General features: G+C 48.5%; 1 protein-coding gene across 7 annotated transcripts in view; it reads right to left on the minus strand.

Moving 5' to 3' along the window:
- raph1b (Ras association (RalGDS/AF-6) and pleckstrin homology domains 1b) overlaps positions 1-24,222 on the minus strand; it is a 55,382-nt gene that overhangs the window by 6,243 nt on the left and 24,917 nt on the right. For 4 of the 7 annotated variants that reach the window (XR_008812383.1, XR_008812384.1, XM_056301140.1 and 1 more), the window contains exons 3-13: positions 15,940-16,059; positions 15,455-15,560; positions 14,916-15,167; positions 13,759-14,204; positions 11,953-12,027; positions 7,200-7,277; positions 5,495-5,654; positions 4,302-4,423; positions 3,775-3,840; positions 3,495-3,638; positions 1,746-1,856 (exon numbers count right to left, since the gene is read on the minus strand). Coding sequence is in view for 5 of the 7 variants with exons in the window: in XM_056301140.1 (XP_056157115.1) it covers positions 1,746-1,856; positions 3,495-3,638; positions 3,775-3,840; positions 4,302-4,423; positions 5,495-5,654; positions 7,200-7,277; positions 11,953-12,027; positions 13,759-14,204; positions 14,916-15,167; positions 15,455-15,560; positions 15,940-16,059 (1,680 nt within the window). In the remaining 2 variants the exon portion in view is untranslated. The remainder of the gene's footprint in view (positions 1-1,745; positions 1,857-3,494; positions 3,639-3,774; positions 3,841-4,301; positions 4,424-5,494; positions 5,655-7,199; positions 7,278-11,952; positions 12,028-13,758; positions 14,205-14,915; positions 15,168-15,454; positions 15,561-15,939; positions 16,060-24,222) is intronic. The other 3 variants (XM_056301141.1, XM_056301143.1, XM_056301142.1) reach the window with 3 other exon arrangements.

Raw genomic sequence — 24,222 nt, forward strand, 5'->3', positions numbered from 1 at the left:
AATGACAGGTAATATTGTACCACATATTCCTGCCACACTGCATAGGTTGTAGGGGTGGGAACATAAAATTGATTCACTTAAGTACTGTGATTTTTTTATTTGTTTTTTTACGATTTTTAAAATTGATTTTATGATTCCTGAATCGGGAAAGGAGAGTTTTCAAGTTCAATTTTATATGTGAAGGACGTTCATTTAAAGGCTGACACTTGTGCTGTGTGCAGTTTTCAGGGGCTCTATTCATTTTGACCTAACATTTTATTTCATTCATTATTTTCTTAGGGCACTAGGCTTGATGAGCAGCTAAATGTAGCAACTTAACCCAAAAAGCATTTTATTTACCGTTTTTATATGCAGTACAGCAGTGATGCTGCTAAAACAAAACTCAGACTTACTGACCTGTGATGTGCACTGTTTTTGGAAATATGATACATAAAGTCTCCAGAAGTGTATGACTCAACTTTTTCCCATAGTCTAGTGTTAAAAAAAAAAAAGAAAAAAAAATGCAATAAAACATAATATGGAATCGCGACACACATCGAATCGGCATCTGAGTATCATGATAGTATCGAATCGGGAGACTAGCATATCGTCCTGGTCCTAATAGGCTGCATATGTTGCTAAATAGGTCAGCAAAAACATCGTCGGAACAATCCAGCAAAAACAACAGGTGGGGGGAATCAGGGTGGCGTAGCGGTCTATTCTGTTGCCTACCAACAGGGGGATCGGTGGTTCGAATCCCCGGTGTCCCTACAGACACAATTGGCCATGTCTGCAGGTGGGAAGCCAGATGTGGGTATGTGTCCCGGTCGTTGCACTAGCGCCTCCTCTGGTCGGTCGGAGCACCTGTTTGGGGGGAGGGGGAACTGGGGGGAGCAGCGTGATCCTCCCACGCACTACGTCCCCCTGGTGAAACTCCTCACTGTCAGGTGAAAAGAAGTGGCTGGCGACCCCGCATGTATCGGAGGAGGCATGTGGTAGTCTGCAGCCCTCCTCGGATCAGCAGAGGGGGTGGAGCAGCGATCAGGACAGCTCGGAAAATATATTTGGAAATGACGCTCAGTTGTTTCCAAATATAAGATGCCGTCAAATCAATTCAAAACAGAGCCAACTGAGTTTTCCATGAACTGTTTATAATCGGCTGTCAGAGTGCATTTAGAAGAGGCAGAAGAGACAGACAACGGACAGTAAATACCATCTGCCCACAGTGGTCATTTAAACAGAGGGCCAATGGGACGCCGTGGAGAGGACCAATCACCAGCATCTAGCAAGACGTGACCAACGTGTGAGAGAATTACCATTGCAAATTTCGGCGTCTGCTCTCTTTTGTCGATGACCGATAGGAAAGTCCCACTCGGGAATTATGTCATTCTGCTTTTATTTTCCTCAGGATATTTCTCATCAGATAACATCTAGAGACCTCTTATTTCGGCTATTTCCTCTTTGAAATCGCCGTAATCTGCTAGCGGCAGAGCTAAACTTGAAACAGGCGAAAAGATTTTGAGCTAATTTCTGTGAGGTTTTTAAAACAGTTTTTGATGCTCAACTTGCTTTCAAGTACGGTACAGTCATCACGCCAGTGGGCAACATTCGCTTCCCACGAATCACTGTTGAGTCCTTATTCTGCCGATGGCGTGGAAGATCTCGCCATGCACATTCAATTATTTTTGAGTTATTCGGTATCCTACAGTAGACCAGCATGTCACCACAAGATTTCCTGTCCAGAGTGAGATATGATGAGCCGATACCTTCAGAGCCAGGCAGTAGTCAGTAGGAGCCTTGTATTTGCTGCGGTAGTCCTGGCCATAGTACACGTTAATGTGGTCCAGCTGCAGAAAGCAAACCAGATCTCTAGAGGCCTGCGGAGAGGGAGACAGAGAGAGAAACAAGATATATCGACATGTGGTTTATTTACAGTGACGACCGGCGATCACTATCCCCTCTTGTGCATCGCAGAAAACACAAGTCGCAGAAGAATTTCGACCATTTGTTCGAGGTACAGAGACTTCGCCGGGGTCTGGCTCAGTCCCGCTAATCCAGTCGATCCTACTGATAACCAACATGATGGGGATTGTACAATTGGGGTCACTGCATTTTGAAAATGTCTCAAAGTGGTACAATTTCTCAATTCCGCCTTGTGAACCTTTGACCTTTTGACCATTTCCACATAGTACCATCCATCCATCCATTATCCAAACCGCTTATCCTTACCCAGGGTCGCGGGGATGCTGGAGCCTATCCCAGCAGCCATTGGGCAGCAGGCGGGGAGACACCCCGGACAGGCTGCCAGGCCATCACAGGGCTGACACATTCACACCTAGGGACAATTTAGTACGGCCGATTCACCTGATCTACATGTCTTTGGACTGTGGGCGGAAACTGGAGCAAACCCACGCAGACACGGGGAGAACATGCAAACTCCACAAAGAGGACGACCCAGGACGACCCCCGAGGTTGGACAACCCCCGGGGCTCAAACCCAGGACCTTCTTGCTGTGAGGCGACCACACTAACTACTGCGCCACCGTGCCCGAACCCTGACCCTAGAGTATACACAGAGAATATACCAAAATAAAGAACTAAACTGAAGTACTTGGTTTCTATAGTAAAGGACAATCAACACTTACACAACGGTTAAATCAGCTATGACAAACACTTCTGGACAAATACACTAACTCTCTCACTAATAACCGAATAATATATATCTTCCAGTGTGGGCAACGAATCACATCGACACCGGGTAGGAACATTTGCTTTACACCGAGTGCTGGTTGTAGTTACGGAAAAAGCCAGTTGGAGGAAAAATAAGATGGTGAATGAGCGTGAAGGGTGGTGCTGAAAAAGAGGCACATTCCCCCATATCGACCTGAGGTTAATGAAGGTTTGAAGAAAAAGACGTTTGTTGTTATCTTGTGGTCTCCGACGTTAACAGATCCCTTATCAGGAAATACCAGAGACTAGATGACGTGGATCTGGTTCTTGTAACCTTGGCCTCACACTCTCTCATTCTCCCTCTCTCTCATTCTCTCTCTCTTGTTATTGCTCTTTTGTTCTCTCTCTCTCTCTCTTGTTATCTCTCTTTTGCTCTCTCTCTCATTCTCTCTCTCTTGTTATCTGTCTCTCCGCTCTATCTCTTGTTCACGCTCTCTCGTTCTCTCTCTCTCTCTCCGTTTTGAGTTGTTGAATGATTGTTTTTGGGATTGTTAAAAGATGCATGTTGAGTGTTTGTAATTTGACAAATATTGTTGATATGTTTAGAAAGAATTGAAGTCTGTTTTTTTGATAATTTTTTTCTGTTAAATAGACTTGTTTTAGAAATTCTCTCGTTCTCTCTCTCTCTTCTCTCTCTTGTTTTCTCTCTCTGTCATTCAGTATCTCTTTCTCTGAGCAGGCTACTTGTCTGTTGCACAACAGCATCTATTCTGTGCTCATATGCACACACACACACACACACACACACACACACTCTCTCTGGGCGATGTCTATAGTGAAACTGACCTTGGCTTTGCCTTTGGGGACATAATAGATCCCTGAGGCTCTGAGGAGGAAGTAGCGCTTCTTCCATGACTTCTTTCCGTCCTCCTTCAGCCACAGCACACCCTCAATCTCTGGAACAGACACTGAGCCGCCGCAGAAACATTCCTGACGGAGACAGACAGACAGACAGACACAATCACTGTCATAATGTGCATCTTGTCATTCATCCCTCTCATCATTATATTCTAATGAATAGTGATGGAGTTACCAGCGTGCAAGTCTATGCATTCACTCCTTTTACCTCTAATAAAGCCTCCTTGTTCCTATCGGCCATTTCAGACGTCTCCTTCCGCCCCAGCAGATAGTTCTGAGAATGAATCGGAAGAGCAGTTAAAATCGATGAAAAGGATATGAAATACGCACCAAAAAAAAAAGTGACGGGGAGAGAGGGAGAGAGGAGAGGAACAAAAAGAGAGGATGATGGGAGGGGGAGAATAGGGGAGGGGTAGCGTGAAGGCAGGGATGAGGGGCGACAGAGGATGGGAGTTGAAAGCAGCAGAACTGAGGCAAAGATGGCTCACTTCGTCTTATCGTGTCAAATAAATTATTCACCTTTACTCAAGTCTTTGGAGCTTTGACCTACTTCCACCCCAGTGCAACTACACACTGGCTTGTTCCTTCTCTCCGGGCTCCGCAGGCAGTGAGCATGCATAAACGATGTGTTTGTGTACATAACACACACTTTCAGCATTTACTCTCTGACAGACTGTACCATGGGCTAAGTTCACTGTCCTCTTTGTGTGTGTGTGTGTGTGTGCAGAACTTTACCTGGGGGTTCTTAAAAAGTGCGTACTTCTCGATGCGTTCGATGAACATGAGCTTGTTGTGGCTGTCCCTGGTCCAGTTTAACAGGTTCTCCACCAGGTTCTCGTGGTCCTCAAAGATGCGTTCTGAAGAAGAGAAGCCGAGAGACAGGGATAAAGAAACGGACAGACGGGTGGCGGGATATGTGAGAGAGAAACTCGGGGATCCAGTGCGAGGGACCCAGATTTTATCGCCGACTTTAACAGATGCACCGGATTTCTTAACACCAGATTTCTGTTCGCTGAGTGAGCCAGGACTGCAGGCCCTGACTGAGCGTGATAGCTAGTCTACACAGACCAGCTAATAAACCATCGCTGAGTGTTGATTTAATGTTTGTATGCCAATTTATGCGTTGGACCTACTTTGTTTGGCATAAATCAAGGTTGTGGCAACTCTAAATGCTTATCTGTGTGTATAAGCCAGACCTGAATCATTCAGTGTCTGCAAACATTTTCTTCATAAGCACAAGTCTTAAAGCATCAAATAAACTTGGGACCACATGAAAATATGCTAAAACAGACGGGGGCATCCGGGTAGTGTAGTGGTCTATTCCGTTGTCTACCAACACAGGAATCGCCGGTTCGAATCCCTGCGTTACCGCTGGCTTGGTGGGGTGTCTCTACAGACAATTGGCCTTGTCTGCGGGTGGGAAGCCGGATGTGGGTATGTGTTCCAGCCGCTGCACTAGCGCCTCCTCTGGTCGGTCTGGGCTTCTGTTCAAGGGGGGAGGGGAAGAACTGGGGGGAATACCGTGATCCTACCACGCGCTACGCCCCCCTGGTGAAACTCCTCACTGTCCGGTGAAAGAAAGCGGCTGGCGACTCCACGTGTATCGGAGGAAGCATGTGGTAGTCCGCAGCCTTTCCCGGATCAGCGGAGGGGGTGGCGCAGCGACTGGGACGGCTTGGAAAATAGGGTAATTGGGGAGAAAAAGAGGGGGAAAAAAGCCACCAAAACCAAAAAAAAACTGGAGTGTTCCTTTTGTTGTCTTAGTTTTCCCAGTTCCATTTGAACTGCACCCCTGGATATGCCGAATCATCTCTTGTCTTGTCAATGCAGACTAAAACCAACCATGAACTGTTTTTACCAGCCTAAACTGATGACTTGCGTCCGGTTTAAACTAATCTCAGCCCGCCCGCCCCCCCCGGGGTCCTTACCCATCTGCAGTTCGTTGATGGTCTCCACCAGAGACCAGTCGGGGCTGTAGCCGCAGTGCGACTTGTCCAGCAGGCTGTCCAGCACCTGCCTGACTGACTGCCTCTCATCTACCATCATGGTTTTGGAACTCTCGTCCGACATGTGGACCCTGATCACCAGCTGAGGAGAGGAGAGGAGATGAAGATGAAGGGGGGGTGCGAGGACAAGGGGTTGATTCTTAAAAAATATTTCGAGGGACAGAGGTTTCATAGCACTTGGCCAACTGCCATAACGAGAAGCCATGTTATTTTCAGCTGTTGGATCAGATACTAAATTAAATCAAGCCCGAGTTAACGAGTCCATCAGTAAATCCATCACACTGTTCATGTTTCCAAGCTGTGTTGCCAGAAACACAGAAATCCAGGGGAGGATTTACAACTTTTGCCTTTTTAAACTGGCTCAAAGGTCTCGTAATCCGCCTACGCCTCACACACCAATAATTTTCTTGGACTTGCTTGCTGGGGAGAGTGTTGTCGTCATCATAATGTAACACATACGGCCACTAAACACCAGCAAATCCGCACTGATACCCAGTTATCAAACCAATATTTTACCTTCCACAGGCAGCCAAATGTACGCCATACCAAGCCAGCTCAAACTAAGCTGAAACGTGACAAAACATTCACGTGCCAACCCACCCGAACAACCCAACAGGCGTAAGACCTGCCTTGGTGCGAAACCAGATAAAGCCCCAAATTCTGCAGCCTCCTGTTGGGCCTGCCCACCACGAGCCAGAGATCCAACCAGCTTGTCGACGCCGTTAACGAAACGGGCCCTCGATCCAGTGAGAGGACAGGGGAGGGCTGCGAGCTGCAGATGTAGGGAGCCTGACCTAGATTGCTCACAGGAGGGTCCCCCCCTAAAATCTCCCGTAAGTCCTAACACGCAGTAAATTCAAAGGCAAATCCTACAGCTAAACCCTCCCCTCATAAATAAGAGTACATTCAAAAACGTCACAAACACGGGGATCATCTCGGCTGCTGACAGTCACGAGACCGCAACTGCAGACAGATTGGTTCTCATCTGTGCTGGCAGACTCGCTTTCTATTCGGCATCCATGCCAGCCACTATTTGTCTCGGTTGTAATCTGGATGGCGGGGCCAAGTGCACCCCTCCTGTTCACGCAACCTCTTGTTGGGTCTCGCCTATTCACCCCGGTTACACAGAGCGCCACTCTGTTTAACAGCGTTGTGCTCATTCACAAGAACTGTCCCTTCACTGGAGGAAACTGCTGCCCAGAAGCGGCCGGGCCTTGTACAGGCACATAATGACCGGCCACGGGGCTCCACTGAACCCAGCCGTGTAAGGCACGCCATTTGTTAAAGAAGAAGAAACCGGGCTTGTTCAGTTGGACAAGACGCCTTGTGAACGACATGTATGAATGATCGCACAATGTGTACCCGTCGCTTGCTACCGACGCTGCCACCCCACCATTTTTTTCCCCTTCCTCCAGAATTTCTTGCTCCCTCCACAGCAGACGCACACAATCAAACACCGCAATGACCTAGTTTTCCACTCTTTGCCGCCTCGCTGTAAATGAAGTTCACAAAGAAATGCATCGCGCAGCGGACACGACACACAAAACAGAGGGTGCAACAACAGAAGAGAATTTTTGGCTGTGTCTGTGTGTGTATGTGTGCAGGTTTGTGCACAAGGTGGAAGTACCTTTTTGACCTGTGCCTCCTTGATTTTCTCCAGGGCCACTCGGATCTTCTCTGCCTTCAGTTTGGCAGCCTGCTCCTCCTACACGGACAGGCAGAAACACAACTGACACCACTGCCGTACATACAACTGCACATGCAACATTAAAAGAAGAAGAAGAAGAAAAAAAAATGCAAGCTTTTCGAAGTCGCACCATTTCTTCATGCTCTAACCCGCCCGTGTCTGAGACACCATACACATGCAACCCCGTCAAATACTGAAGCCCCCTGCCTTGCCATCTCAATTCTCACGCCCCCAGAGCAAAACTACACGGCTTCGGGAACGCTTACCTGCCCCCTCCAACAGGACGCCATCACCTCCATTCCGCCCGTGTCCTATCACCCGCGTGTTTTAGAATATGAGTCTGACAACCGTAAACCTAGAATCGACGCCACCGTGACGCTCCTCCACTGCTCAACGGAAAACAGTTCGCCATTTACCGTCCGTCGCTCCATACGGTAATCATGTGAAGTGGCGTCGCCCCCCCCCCCTTTGATCTTTCTATATGGCGGGTGGGACACAACGGTGGAAGAGCCCCAAAGGGAGACAGGCTGCGGATGAGCGCGAGATCGGTTCAGAGAGCTCCGGTGCCCCTTCTCTCAAAGACACACCCACACAGATCCCCTCCAGAAGTCGAACAAGAAGAAAAAACCGAACGGCCAAATTGCTTCTAGAATCTGTTGAGAAGAAAAGTGTCATCCTCCATCCTTGGGATTACATAAAGACATTAAAAGAAGAAGAAAAAAAACCCCGTCAGTTATCAGCATATATGGAGTTGTTACAGAGACATCCTCACTGGGAAAACCGGATCCCCATCTACCGAGATTCCACGTTTTCCATCATACACAGACCTAGTCGCAGTGCACAGGCTCACTGACATGTACACATGTGGGTAGAAAACGAGCTCAACTAACTACAACACAAAGTCAGACAACAGTGTTGAGGAACGCTCCTCCCACTCAAACTCTACCTCTCTCTCTCCCTTTGTCTGTCTGTCTCTCTCATCCTCTGTCTGTCTGTCTGTCTCTCTTCCCCTCTGTCTGTCTGTCTGCCTCTCTCCCTGTCCACCCCCCCCTTCCATCTGTCTCTCCCCCCTGTCTGTCTGTCTGTCTGTCTGTCTCTCTCCCCCCTTTCTCCCCATCTCTCTGTCTGTCTCTCTCCCACTCTCTCTCCCCCTCTGTCTGTCTCTCCCCCTCTGTCTGTCACCCCCCCCGTCTGTCTCTCTCCGCCTCTCTGTCTCTGCCCCCCCCCCCTCTCTGTCTGTCCGTCTGTCTCTCGCCCCCTCTCCCTCTGTGTAAAAGATGCATAGGTTTGGGAGCATGCCCAATCGATGGAGCATAATCCCCACACAAATAGTAGAACCGCAGGTCAGCCAACCAGTGAGCTGCATTCGCCAGACCCTTTCCCCCAGCTTATCCAATGGGGTTAAAGGGGTGAACCGTGACCAACACCGGCCGCTGAGCCACACTACAGCGACACGGACTTGGGTGACGGAGACACTGTGTGCGTGTGTGTGTGTGTATGTGTGTGTGTGTGTGTGGAGGGAGATGAGGGGGTATGAACCAAGCCTCTCATCTTCTGCACCCACTCCTCGACACAGACTACATGACCAGCCCAGGGGCACACACACACTAATGCAACAGCAAACAGTCGGTTAGGTCAACACATACAAGCAGGCTTTTAATCCCACAAATGTGTGTGTGTGTGTGTGTGTTTGAGACGCTGAGAGAGAAAGAGTGAGAGAGGTTATATCAGAGCGAGAGAGGTTATATCAGAGGTTCACAGCGTTGTCCTGATAATAACAGAGTCGATCTGAGTCCCGCTGCCAGTTTAGCCCCACAACTGTGTGTTTCCGCCCGCCTCAGTGTGTCTTTCTTCTGCGTTTAATTTTGCCTCCTCTCTTACATGCCCAGCTTTTCAGCAGACACTGGTCTGATTCCTATTCCAGAGGCGTTTTCCCCTTCCCCATTCACGCTCATCCAAACCAGAGTCGGCTGAAAAAAGGCTTTTCTTCCTAGTCGGAGGGGGATCAAATAAAAAAAGAAAAAAAAAGGAGAAAACTTGGCATCCTCGCTGTTTGATGTCTCTCCCCACTCGCTCGTTCCCAAACATCCTGCGCTCATTTTGGATTCTAACTGTATCGCGGGGCGAGGGAGAGAGAATGTGTGAACCCCTCACTCTCTCTCTCTCTCTCTCCGTGTGTGCGACGGAAGTGTAACGCGAGTGCAAACCCCTCCGCTCGTCCGTACGCCGTGAGCCATCTCTCCTCCTTTTCGTAAGCATTTAAACGCCTTGTGCACACACGCACAGACGGAGGAGGGGCCTCCATGCAAAACGCGAAACCCAACCGCCTCCAGCTCGACTTCCACTGCAGCGCAGACGTGGCAAACGCTAAACTGTGTGACTATTCCAAGTGTCACACCGACGCCGTTTACCCAGCATGCCGCACTGTTGCCCATCCGTGTTGTATCCAAACGAACGTAGCGTGGGAGTTTTTCGACTCCCACCGGTTGACGACGACAATCTTTAAATTTACTCTCCCGTTTGCAAAGCCGTCTTTTGCCTCCAGCTCTTGCGCAAGGGAGGTTTGACACAGCGCTCCAGTATGATTCTCCTAAAGCTGTGCTCTTCTGTGCCTTCATACTCATCTTAACCATCCTTTTGAGGATTTTGGTTGGGTTTCGGTAAATGGCGTGCATACAGCGGCTAGGCAAGGATTACCCCCCTTGTTAATTGTATCCGGCCAATTACCCCACTCTTCCAAGCCGTCCCGGTCGCTGCTCCACCCCCTCTGCCGATCCAGGGAGGGCTGCAGACTACCACATGCCTCCTCCGATACACGTGGAGTCACCAGCTGCTTCTTTTCACGTGACAGTGAGGAGTTTCGCCAGTTCCCTCGCCCCCCGAACAGGCGCCCCGACCGACCAGAGGAGGTGCTAGTGCAGCGACCTGGAAACGCACCCACATCCGGCTTCCCAGCCGCAAGACACGGCCAATTGTGTCTGTAGGGATGCCCGACCGAGCCGGAGGTAACACAGGGATTTGAGCCGGCGATCCCCGTGTTGGCAGGCAACGGAATAGACCGCCACGCCACCCGGGCGCCCCTAGGCAAGGATATTTTTAGTGCACGCTACAATACTCTACAGCCTTCATAACAAGAAAGCCAAACCACGGTATACAAAATTACAGCTAGGTCTACAACTATGTAAAGTGTGTAGTCATGTGGGTATCAGAACGTCTGGCACCGTCAGACTTTCTAAACACACGGGAAACCTGTTGACGACAGGCAGCCAGCAATTTGGGTTCGTTTCGTGTCTGTCGACTCCTCGTGGATCCTGGAGTCTCAGCGAGGTTCGGCTAACCTCAGCCTTCACAATCCAGCGCTCTGCCAGTGTGCTCCGTTTTCGCGGGGTGGAATAAATCAAAATAGAAGGCAGCCAATTTCCAAACCGCAGACCTGCACACATCTGACAGGCTTAAGCTCTGCACAGGGTGCCAAACGACTGCTACAATACACACGATATAGGCGGCGCGTCTACTGCAAAGACCCTTAAGGTGGAGCAGACAGCGGAGACCCGGCAGGGACTTCAGATTGAAGGTGACAGCAGGATGATGATGATGAAGCACGGTGATGCAGAGTGACGTTGTAGGAAGTGAGGTGTCAGGCGAAGGACATACTGAATAGTGAGAAATATATGGGGGCCTACTCACACCTAAAGAGGATTAATCTACACCGGCCCAGACTTAAAAGGGAGCAGTATAATCATAGATGACACATGCCCCACTCTTTCATACCCCATCCTACAGCTTTCACAGCTGACACACACCGACACCTCATCATATACAAATACTATTTATATATCCTGTGTATCTGTGCTTAACTTCTTCCCCACTTTTTTCTCCCCAATTGTACCCGGCCAATTGCCCCACTCTTCCGAGCCATCCCAGTCGCTGCTCCACCCCCTCTACCAATCCGGAGAGGGCTGCAGACTACCACCTGACAGTGAGGAGTTTCACCAGGGGGACGTAGCATGTGGGAGGATCACGCTATTCCCCCCCAGTCCCCCTCCCCCCGAACAGGCGCCCCGACCAGAGGAGGCGCTAGTGCAGCGACCAGGACACACACCCACATTCGGCTTCCCACCCACCGACACGGCCAACTGTGTCTGTAGGAACGCCCGACCAAGCCGGAGGTAGCACGGGGATTCGAACCGCCAATCGCCCGTGTTGGTAGGCAACGGACTAGACCACTACGCTACCCGGACGCCCTGTGCTTGACATTTAAGACATGCGTGTGATTTTAGATGGTGGATCAAAATGATATGAACTACTGTTGGCAAAGCGACTCGACAAAATCCAACTTTGTAAACATTAACATCCACCTACTGGAAGACATCGACAGAAAACTCGAATCGGACACACAAATCCCCCCCCCCCCCCAAAAAAGAAAAAAACCTTCACCTCCAATGTGAGATAAGACAAGTCAGCAAATCACAACACCCTTAAATCAAAAATAGCACAGCGAGACTTTTTTGGGGTGGGGGTAATGATAAACATCAGAGCCTGTGGGAGGGGTGAAAGCAATGGACTCTATAAAATGCATGCAGCAAAATTTAATCAGGGACCCCCCCAAAAAAACATGCAAATGAGGAGAAAGAGGGAGTCCCGGCAGTCGAGGGTGAGAGAACCAAAAGGAGCAAAGCGAATGAGGAGTCACCTTGGTCAGGAGGTGAGAGGGCTTTCCAGCTATACTTTTCAGAATGAGCGAAGTTTCTCGGTCCAAGTAGGAGTGCTTGGGTGAGGAGAGGAGGGAGGGAAGAGGAGAGAAAGAGACAAAAATATAGAAAAGTCAGAGTTAAAAAAAAAAAGGAGAAGAAGAAGATACTTGGTGGCTTTATTAACAGCAGGTGTCTGATCTGTGTGTGTGAGGAGGCGTGGAAGCGAGAGAGGAGTCCATAGCCGGAGTGTTGAGCACTTGCGGTTGTCATTAGCAGCAGCTAGCTGTTGGTGGAGAAGCAGTGATCGTGAGGGGTGGACACCAAAAATACAAACCTGTCTGCCGCTGATTGGACTAAGTATATGTGCACACATACTGCGGTTAGCTACAAAACCTTCAGTCCAAGTCGCAGGCACGACTTGCTCGCACACGCCATCCAGCTTTCATGCTCGATCTTACACGGGCATGCACAACACATGCATCCAGGGCTCCACAATGAGGAGAAAATCCCGACTATTCTGTTCGTCATTATGATTGCTGTAATTATACTCGACGATTAATGGCGGCGGTTCCCAACTCCTGTCCCCGCCGCTTTGAATAGCTTTCAGTTCTGCCAGGTAGTCTGTCACGTTCATCTGTTGTGTTGGGTGTTCAAGCCATCTAACCGGGGAGGGGGGGTTTCAAGGCCAGGAATTAGGGACCACTGTCAAAATAAAATGTATTACCGACACACTGCACCAATATGTGATTTACAACTTGGTGAGCTATGATGGCAACACATTATTATCACCTGTCAACTGTGCAGCTCTTCATTGGCATACGTCAATGTACATATGCACATATGTGAACACACAAACACACACACACACTTACAGTGGCCAGATCCACTTGACCCTGCTGCGAGGTAAAGTCTAGCTGCCTTCTGGCCGGCTTACCGTTGGCCCATCGAAGCAAGACATGCTGGGAAATCAGGAAGTGCAGGGCGTGCGTGTGGGCAAAGAGCGCAGACAGACAAGAGGAAAGGACGCAAACGCACACAGCATAAAAACACATGCAGAGGGGACAAGGGGGACATGCATAACAATACAGCACCTTCACATGATTTACTTAACTCCTCTGTTATGTTAAACACGTTTTCTTCTTCTTACATATGATTTTTTTAACACTTCATATTCCCCTCGAGTGGATTCTAGACAGGATTATCTTTTAGTCAGCGAGCCAAGATGCTCGGTCAGTGAACAAAGGCACGCAGAGAAAGTAGGTCTTAACATCGTAATCCGAGTCACACTCAGGAGAAAAACAGATTACAACGTATTTGTGAGTGACTCATTAACCCCCCCCCCCCCCCATTCAACTCACAATATACATTCAGCATTGTGGACTGATGCTCTGTACAGTGTTGGCATGCGGTTTCTTTCAAACTCAAGCGGTGCATTTAAACATGCAGAGAGTGTTAGCTGAGGTCAAGACAGGATTGGGGTCGATTCACTTTCCATTTCAAGCCACGAGATTTGGCAAAGATCTTCTCAACGTGTTCCTATATATCATCTCACACAAAACCGGGATGAATAACAAATCAATGAGTAGGAGTTTTACTCAACGTTTTGTTTCGATTGAACCGAAATCGAACCCAAACCTGACTTAAGCACAGTGCAGTCACTTACCAGCGTATAATGCAGGGGACGTGCATGTGGTCTTTCACTCCCTCACACATCAATTCTCAGACAATGTCCACCTACTTGCTATTCTTGGTATGGGTTTCATCTTTAATTGTGTATGTGTGTGTGCGCACACAATAGGTCGTACCTCTGTGCTGGTCTGGCCTTGTCCCTGGGTGCTCGGGGCGCTCTGCCCCTGCCCGTCGGCCTCCCCCCCGCTCAGCACCTTGTCGATGTCCAGGGAGTCCATGCTGGACATGGACGGACATGCAGAATTCACACTGGACCGCTGCGACGCGGCTTCCTGCTCGCTGACCGCACCCACTGAGCCAGTCCGTCGGTGCTGCCCACTGCCGGACAGGCCGGACGACGGCCGCCGGAGCGTGGCGGAGGAGACGGAGGAAGACGAGGAGGAGGACGAGGAGGAGGAACAGGAAGTGGTCTGTCGAGCCGCTTCATCCATGCTGAGGGAGGCCTTCTCCAGCTGAGCTGTGATGTCGTCTAGAGAGAAGTTGGAGGCCACGGGGCGGGCGTTGGTGCTGCCGCCTCGGACCGTGTTGGCTGGTGACGCCCGGGTACTGCTGCTGGTGCTCCCTAATGGAGGGGGGGTCAAAGTTCAAGTATAATGTAGGAAACGCTTTGAGAATATTCCCAAGATCAAATCATGTTTCATGTCTTATATTCCTTTTTTTTTTTTTCTGGGATTTTTCCCTTTTTCTCCCCAACTGTATCCGGCCAATTACCCCACTCTTCCGAGCCATCCCCTCTGCCGATCCGGGGAGGGCTGCAGACTACCACGTGGCTCCTCCGATACATGTGGAGTTGCCAGCCGCTTCTTTTCACCTGACAGTGAGGAGTTTCACCAGGGGGATGTAGCGCGTGGGAGGATCACGCTATTCCACCCAGTTCCCAATCCCCCCCGAACAGGCGCCCCAACCGACCAGAGGAGGCGCTAGTGCAGTGACCAGGACACATACTCACATCCGGCTTCCCACCCGCAGACACGGCCAATTGTGTCCATAGGGATGCCCGACCAAGCCGGCAGCAACACGGGGATTCAAACTAGTGATCCCCGTGTTGGTAGGCAACGGAATAGACCGCTACACCACCTGGACGCCTCATGTCTTAATATTCCTTTACAAAGAGAGGAATCCCTTCCCATCATGTTGGTAAAACTGCCCTACATTAAAGACACATTAACATTGGACACTGAATATGATGAAGTCAAACTGAACATGTCTTGAATGTGTGTGTTCTTCCATATTTCTGATAAATATCTGTCGGTATAATCTCCAGGAGGAATACCTCCACTGCTGCCCCCTCCCGTGGTGGTGCTCGTCTGCTTGGCGCTGGCACTGCGTCCCCCGGGGGCCCGTTGGTGGCCCTTGGTCTGGCCCCTTGATATGGAGTTGGGCTTTCCGATGGTGTTGAGCTCTTGCTCGATGGAGCACAGGTCGGCCATGAGGGCGTCCAGATCCACCGTGTCCCCCTGGTTCAACGCCTCTGAAGGAAGGGCGGAGGGGTGGTGGTGAAGACGGTTAAAGTTCAAATGGCACGCTTCTCGATGGTGTCATCGTGTAACAAATACACAAAAAATGTCAAACAAAAAAAATAAAAAATAAACACCATTGAGATAGAGGGGCGCTAAAGGAAAACATTAAAAAAAAAGAAAGAGCAAACCGTGTAAAAAATGGTTAATGTAAAAAACCAACTTGCGGTGTTGGCTTTCGGCAGCTCCCTTAATTTTTTTTGCAGTGCCCCTGTAAGGCATTTATCCATGCACTGACGCAGATGTGCAGGATCGAACGAATCAAAAGTGTGTGAATGCCGGCGCGGGGTCTCACCGTTGATATTGTACATAGAGAAGCGGTAGGAAAAGTTGGCCATATTGGTTTCCTGCCTGAGGGGGGGCTTCTGCATGGTCTTCTGCGGCCTGCCGTCATCCAGACTCTATGGGGCAAACAGCCACGTGCACGTGTGTGTCACACGCACACAGGGGTATGGAGGCATTAATACATGTGTGTATACAAATATACACCAAAAAAAAAAAAACACCCCATGCACTTTTACAGTACACAGTCAAACCACCGGCTTTAACCATCTATTATGCATGACTGCTGGATTCCCCGGTGTTGCACAAACATACACACAAACACAAAAACATGATAAAAATTGGTGATGGGAAAGGAGTTGCTAGGATACAGTAGTGGGAGACAGGATTAGCAGTGTTACAGTTACTATGGTTACACACCCTTACCCACCCCATCCACCTGGGTGTGATTCCTTCCCCTCCACTCACTCGTGTGTGTGTGTGTGTGTGTGTGTTAACCTGTGTGAGTTTGTCCAGCTCTCCCAGCCAGGCTCCAAACATCTTGTCCAGGTCCTGGTCCTCCTTATCACTGTCCTCCTCCGCTCCATGGTCCAACTCGTCATCTGACACCTGGTCCATCTGCACAAACACACACACAGACACACATACACACAAGAGGGGTGGTCAACTAAGTATATACCCTTGCACACATAAATCCTTCCACAACAAATGCACAAATCAGATCACACCCACATTACAAAGAGATATATCTATATATATATATATATATATATATATATATATATATATATAGATATATATAAAAAATCTTTCAGTTCAACTCATCCCTTCCTCACTGCATGTTACCATGGCAACCCCATGGACCCTCCTGTGCGGCAGAGCAGTGGAATGCCCTGGATGTCTCTTGTCTGCCATCTACACCACTGACACACCCAATGCTGTTATTCCTAGTCACGGATCTAAAAGGAGAAGGATGCCTGTGGATGTCTCTGGATGGAGGAGGAAGTCCATCTTCACCCTAATATACAATACCGGTGACTCGAAACCAGAGTGCTTCCACATCCGGAAGGCTGTTTTGCTTCAGCCAACATCACTGGTGAACACTTCAGTCAAACACTACTGACTGAGACCCAGTAACACAGAGATGACGGTTATTATGGGTCATTGTTAACTGAAGACATGACAAGTCAGCAGCGAGGCGTTGTCGTGAATTCAAATGCAAGAGAGTATCGCCCTCTAGTGGAAACAACAGGAAATGATCACAGAACTGACATGCGTGTCTTTTTGGTGGTGGGAGGAAACAGGAGAAGCCAGAGGAAACCCACGCAGACATGGGGAGAACATGCAAACTCCACACAGAAAAAACCCGGGACAACCTGGGGTTCGAGTCCAGGACCTCCTCGCTGTGAGGGAACAGTGCTAACCACTGGGCCACCTTTGCCTACACACTCACTGGGGAGGAACTGGTTCATTCCCACCTTAAGAGTTCTCGTTTTAAATTCAGGCTGACTGTAAATATTGATACTGAGAGTTGGAGAAACGACCTTAATACTGGTGGCGAGGGAGCGTTTCAGAGCCCCATACAGAGCCCTCAACTGATCACAATTACAGTAGTGATGCGCTATACCATTGGTCCCTGTAGAGACATTCTTCTGACGTCACAGGGATGTCAGAGCACATGTTGAACCAGAGAACTGTGCCCACTGAGCTGGAAGCCATCGCAGGTTTTGCTCAAACACACTTTTGCAGGGAAAACACTTGCAGCCGTCAACCCTGGATCCACCCCCCTTCCTAATTACGACACCGAGGAACACGACAGACATCGAGAGCCCGGAGTCAAGAACTTGGGGAATTTGGAGGGAAAGTTTGGTGCCCAGAGTCCAATGTGTGTTGTGTCTGTCTGTACAGGTCACACACACACACGCTGTTATTTTGTAACACGTCTGGGTCAGCCGTGGCGCCAATCCGGTGCGGGATTACTGATATTACCCAACCTGAAGAATGATAACATTCATGTGTGCCAGCTACTGTAGAGGAATGTTATCTGATATGATGAGTCACAGGTCGATCACAGCAAGAGCCATGCTGGGGACTGCCGCAGGAAGCATTTGGCCGTGGAGACACACACATACACACAACAAAATTTGATCTCATACACCACACAGCAGTCATCTTGGCAATGGATATCAAATAACCAGTACGACAAAAACAAATCTGAACACAGAACGCACCCCCCCCCTACTATACTGGCCTGGATTGGTGCAAACCAGTGCCTCCCTTCCAGTGCAGACCAGTCAGATGGAACTGGACCAGACCAGGGTAATCCCATTGATGTGCCACATGGGTGTTGTTCCCTCCTGTTAGCCCTGTAGTATGGTGTCAGTCACTACTGGGGACTGTACCAAACACGGATTAACCCCTGTAATGACCCATGTTCTTTTGATCCAGTAAAAATCTGTGTTTGTGTGTGTGTGTGTGTGGGGGGGGGGGGGTGTCTGAGGTCTGAGAACGTAATACTTATGGATAAATGGAATGCTAATTTACAATCCAAAAGTCACGATTTTTGCAGAGCACTCCTGCCTGGTAGTACAGAACCACATAATTTCTATACAGGGTCAAGTTTGGGTTATAATCTCTTATTTTATATACGCTGCTGTCGTCGGCAAGGCCGACAACACTGACAGTTGAAACTCAGTTGGCCGGAGTCTACTGAAGACACACGCGCGCACACACCCGGACACAAGAGCCGTGGCGAACCCGTTTCAGCTTACAAAGTCTTCACATTCCACATTGTACATGTGCTCTGGTTTAAGACCAGCATGCTGTGGTCACAACCCCACCATTGTACATTGTGTGGGGACTACTATATGCCCCCTCCACCCCCTCCTGATGTTTGAGTCTCAATGACTAACATGCTCGCTACAACAGAACTGAACCACAATGTGAGTGAGTGTATGTGTTATATTCTAGATGATGGACATTTTCCTGCTGTGTCCCACTTATCAAAGATACAGGGAACATGAACTTCTAAACTTGGATGGTATGTGCACAAATAACAAATAGGCCTGATTTAAGTCTCCACGTTCTCTGAGGTGTGGGTAAATATTCGCAATCCGGTCCGCTCTTTCCACACACTGGCGAGCGAGTCCAAACAGGAAATGGCTGGGATGTACAGAATTCCCTGATGTCCCTCACTGCCGGTTGCTCAGCAAACAACCCCGAGCTGTCAATCATCATCCTCATCAGCTACAGTGAGGGTGTCTGCACGACAGATGGGACTGCCGAGCCACCCTTTACCATGACCCTCAGGATTCCCAGAAACAAGAAAGAATATATAATTTTGCTCTTGTTGGAATTACAGTCTTCAATTCAAGTATTCCTCTATTTTTAGGAGGGGGGGGGGGCTTTAATGTGAAAAGCTTTGCGACTCTCTGCTGTTTACCTTGACGTCGTTGTTGGCTGAAGGTCAACACGAAGAGGAAATGGCCACAACCAAATCAACCTGTGTTGCGCTTGTCAAAGATCTGCGTGATGCTTGTACATGTAAATATACAGATAAGCCACACACACACACGCACACACACATCAACTGCAATGAGGAAATAAAATCATAAATGTTAGTAGCTTAAGCCATAGAAATAAACAGGCCAACAGCAACCGACAGAAAGACAGCCGGACGGAGAAACGGAGGAGGTTGCCGCGAACCGCACTTCGATAGGAGCCGTGTCGCTGCCGTTCTAATGGAATCAGAGCTGCAGCGGCAGATGCTGGCTGCAGGTTTAAGTGAATTACCACCTGGGGCCCCTGCTTTTAAGCTTATGGAGCCTGATCTGACAGCGAGCCGGGGGAGAGCTCTGTGCGTCTTTGAGGACGAGGGAGGGCAGGTGTTCACTCCCATAGTCATCACCGCAAACCGAACAGCCTTGGCCTTTCCCTGCCTCCCTGCCTCCCTTCTCTCGTCTGTGTATCAGTGGCCCTCATCCGTCTCTGGATGACTGTAGCGGTGAAGGGTCAGGGTCAAAGGTCGCCCCGTTGAGTCCTATGGGCTGGCTAGCATGTCTCGTGTCACGTGAACCTGCTTTCTGGTGCCTCATAAACCCTCACAGTCCCTGCTGGTATTGCAGTAGCAGCCTTAGTGATATAGGATAGTGTGTGTGTGTGTGTGTGTGTGTGTGTGTGTGTGTGTGTGTGTGTGTGTGTGTGTGTGTGTGTTGTGTTGGGGAGGGGGCGGTGAAGAGGGTGCTCTGGGTAACCGCACTGCTCTAAATCTTAGGAAAAGCTCGACAAGCATCCGGTGCTAAACAGTAGCAGCATCAGCAGGAGGAGGAGGAGGAGGACGACGCACTTGTCTATCTTTAGATGAACTTGTTCATTCTGGACTGCCTGCTGTCAAGAAAGGAAAAAAACATGCTGATCTGAACGAGTCATTTAACCTTGCAGTCAAGTCATAACATCTTGTTTTCCTGAAAGAGAGTGGAGCAGTCCGCCTGTGAGGCGAGATAACTGCAATGACGTCAAGAAAATTCAAGTAAGACAAAATGATTTGGACACGAGTGAAACGATCGAGCGGTCCGAGAGAGGAGCAATATAGAGAACAGAGCAGTATGGAAAACTAGAGACGAGCACGTTACAGTCGGCGGCAACGTTAAGGAGCACTGCGTCAACTGTCCTCCCAAAAAGCTGATTCATCCATCCATCCATTATCCAAGCCGCTTATCCCAATTGGGGTCACGGGATGCTGGATCCTATCCCAGCAGTCACTGGGTGGCAGGCGGGGGAGGCACCCTGGACGGGCCGCCAGACCATCACAGGGCTGATTCATCTGTCCGTGTATCGTCTATTTTCAACAAAGACGAGGGGTATCACGGGGTAATTCGTTAGCTCAATCATTATGGGGATTCAAACTGTCAAATTCCCACCCACAAAGGTACTTCTTCAGATATTAGACCTCCGTCACCAAGCCAAATTCAAGGATGAACCCATTTCAACGTGCTTGGCACCCACGCCAGACGCAGCACGTTACATTTAATCTTCATACCCCGCGGTTTTGAAGTCACGGACGTTTACTTCCATCCTTTTGTAAAAGACGGCATCCAAAGAGATGATGATTATCTACAGAAGGTGGGCTAATGAGAAGGAATGAAGGCAGTCGTTCAAAAGCAAGTAAACACCGCCGTCTTTGCTTAAACGGGAACCTGCTGACTTGTGGTCACGTCTCATGTCACACACTTGGAAATGGGCTGATGTTGCCCGAGGTCTATTTTTACAACAAAATGTGACAAACACATTTTGTTGTCTCTCTTAACTGCAGACAAGAGTGTAGCTTGTAGAGGTGTGTGGGGGGGGGGGGGGATTATGACAGGACATATATCAGATTGGGCCCCTACTTCCTGCTTCTCCATAATTCACTTTGCACACATCCATGCCTGCTGATGTGGTTCACATTCATCCACGTCTGGGACAGAGCCGCACAAATCAGACTGCTGTAATTCACATCACACACTACGCTACAGCGCGAGTCCCTTCATTCGATTTGGGAAGTGCTACAATAACCTGATTCCAAGTCACTTTTTAGGGACAATGTTTTTGGATTTCACGGAAATAATCATTTATCTTACGAGAGAGAGAGACAGCGACAGACAGAGAGAAGACATAGAGAGAGAAAGAAAAAGATAGAGACAGATAGAGAGACAGACAGAGAGAGAGAGAGCAAGAGCGAGCAAGCGAGAGACAGAGAGACAGACAGAGAAAGCAAGAGACAGACAGAACGAGAGAGGGGAAGACGGAGAGAGATAGAGAGACAGAGACAAACAGGAAGACAGAGACAGAGCGAAAGAGAGAGACAGACAAAGAGCACAAAAGAGAGAGACAGATAGAGAGACAGACAGAGAGAGAGAGAACAAGAGCGAGCAAGCGAGAGACAGAGAGACAGACAGAGAAAGCAAGAGACAGACAGAACGAGAGAGAGAAAGACGGAGAGAGATAGAGAGACAGAGAGAGACAAACAGGAAGACGGAGACAGAGCGAAAGAGAGAGACAGATAGAGAGACAGACAGAGAGAGAGAGAACAAGAGCGAGCAAGCGAGAGACAGAGAGACAGACAGAGAAAGCAAGAGACAGACAGAACGAGAGAGAGAAAGACGGAGAGAGATAGAGAGACAGAGAGAGACAAACAGGAAGACGGAGACAGAGCGAAAGAGAGAGACAGACAAAGCGCATGAAAGAGAGAGACAGATGGACAGCGACAGAGAGAGTGCGAGCGAGCGTCTCACTACGTTTCAATTTTATGCATTTTCCAATTAAATGTCAGCAGCAATGACAGCAGTGGTGAGGTGGGATCTGAGGTGTGTGTCTCTGTGGTTTCAGAGTCAGGGTTTTAACCACCACAGGATTTTCACTTGTTGATATTCATTTAGACCAATGCACCGTTTTCAGTTAATCGATGTGACAAAAGTGTAGAGTTGTGCAGCAATAGCAAAACAGCAAAGACAAAAAAAAAAACCACAAGGAAATGAATCCCAAAAGATAAACAGACTGTGTCCCAGCCACTCAGCGGCACCACCAGCACCACCCACCTTTCCTGTACATGGCTGTTATTCAAATGAACTGCTGCTGATATTTGATTTGCAAATGACTCTTTATTCCAAATATACAGGAAATAGAGCGGGGTTGGGTGTGGAACGGACATTTTCCTTGCTTGTTGCAAAAAAGATAAAAAAATAAATCCTTTGCCAGGATGGCTCCATACATGTTTCCATTAAATACCTTCAAAAGAATTGTTTCGGGAAGCTCAACCCACCCACCATTACTTAATGTGTGTGTCTAAGTGTGTCTGCAGGCGTGCACAGGACGTAGTTGGCAGTAGCCATCTCCACTTCAGAAAAGATACATGAAAAATAAAACACACGTGCACACAAAGCATGCACAAATGCACGCACACACATACACACTTCTCCAAATTATCTCATTAAAAACAAAATTTCATGCAAAAAAAAAAAAAACTGTCCCTTCCTGCCTAAAAATACGCTTCTTCTCATCTTGTCAGTAGAAGACATGAAACGGGGGCTGACAGCAGGGAGAAAATCAGGTGCTGGAAAACAGTGTAATTATAGATTAGATACTCTATGAACTCTTATGAGGCATGGCTGCAGACAGAGTATGCATTTTTACACTGAAGTGGGAAACACACACACATGAAACATGCTTCTTCAGGCAGATGGAGACAAAGCCCAAACACAGGGAAAAGTAAAACGTTTAGCAGGCCTATGGTTAGAAACAGCTCAAAATGGAGTCATTCACAAAGCATGGGAATAGTAATAGGCCAGGCCTTCTGTGATGTACTACCCCATATTCCAATTGCTACAATCTGCCTCCTGGAAAAGTGTGTGTGTGTGTGTGTGTGTGTGTGTGTGTGTGTGTGTGTGTGTGTGTGTGTGTGTGTGTGTGTGTGTGTGTGTGTGTGTGTGTGTGTGTGAGTGAGTGAACTGGTGCATGCATACATGAATCATAGTGTGTGTGGTAAGCAGACATAGGTCAAAAGGTAGTGGTAAATATTCTTTGTGTTTGCTTTAATCTCCTTAGTGCACCACGTGGGCAGCGTTAAAAAAAATAAATCAGTAAAACTAAGATTAGCTGAGGTAAATTGCCAATCACAGGATTGCGCAAAAACAAATTTTCAAATGCATTCCCGTCATCATCTGAGCTCTGCGACTCGGTGTATTAATTATCTCCGCCAGGCGGTGGACTGGAGGGGTTGTGTGTTTGGTGTCTGTCCATGGCTAATCTCACAAAGTACAGGATGTATCAGTTTAACATTTGTTGTGCACAATTATGACTGTATGACGAAGAACCTCTTGTGGTTAATGGTTTGCAATGATCAAAACATTTGAAATGTTCTCTCTCTCTCTCTCTCTCTCTCTCTCTCTCTCTCTCTCTCTCTCTCTCTCTCTCTCTCTCTCTCTCTCTCTCTCTCTCTCTCTCTCTCTCTCTCTCTCTCTCTCTCTCCTCTCTCTCTCTCTCTCTCCTCTCTCTCTCTCTCTCTCTCTCTCTCTCTCTCTCTCTCTCTCTCTCTCTCTCTCTCTCTCTCTCTCTCCTCTCTCTCTCTCCTCTCTCTCTCTCTCTCTCTCTCTCTCTCTCATCACCGCTCCCTCTCCTCTTTCGCGCTGTAGCTCGCTCGACCAACGCTGCTTCCCGTCACTGCCTGCTATGATCAAGCTTCCGCATGCACGACTCACATCTACGGTTGAGCCGGATGATTCGGGTCGGACAGCGACAGTGTCAACCCAAAAACATGTACTCGGGTATGAGTCTTGGAAATAAAACGAGAAGCCGGTCGTATTTCACAAGCCAGCGAACCATTCACTGCTGATCCCAGCACAAGAGAACTGGAGGAACCAAAAACAATTCACCTTATTTACCTCGCCGCCACGCGGAAGTGACAGTCTCCAATATTAAAATGCCGCTATAAACATACACTTTCAGGGATAGGATTAATTACAGCCACAGTTGGAAATCAGCTCAGTAGCTATAATAAAACATTTCCCACGGCTGAGCTGTTTTGTTTGTTTACCATTGTTTTATGAATGAAAGTAAATCAGCAGAGCAACCTTTCGCCTGATTCATTTTACAGCATGAAAACCACGACGGTTAAACACATTTTAAGTCTTTTAATAAGTGCTTTTAAATTATGATATGCTGATCTCTGTCATTTCATAGCAGACTTGATCGCTTTGGTGCGATGGTCGGTCCACCTAAGAGGCTGCACATCCACAGACTGACAGG

The sequence above is a fragment of the Lampris incognitus genome, chromosome 21 (assembly GCF_029633865.1).
Source record: "Lampris incognitus isolate fLamInc1 chromosome 21, fLamInc1.hap2, whole genome shotgun sequence".
NCBI classification, from domain to species: Eukaryota; Metazoa; Chordata; class Actinopteri; order Lampriformes; family Lampridae; genus Lampris; species Lampris incognitus.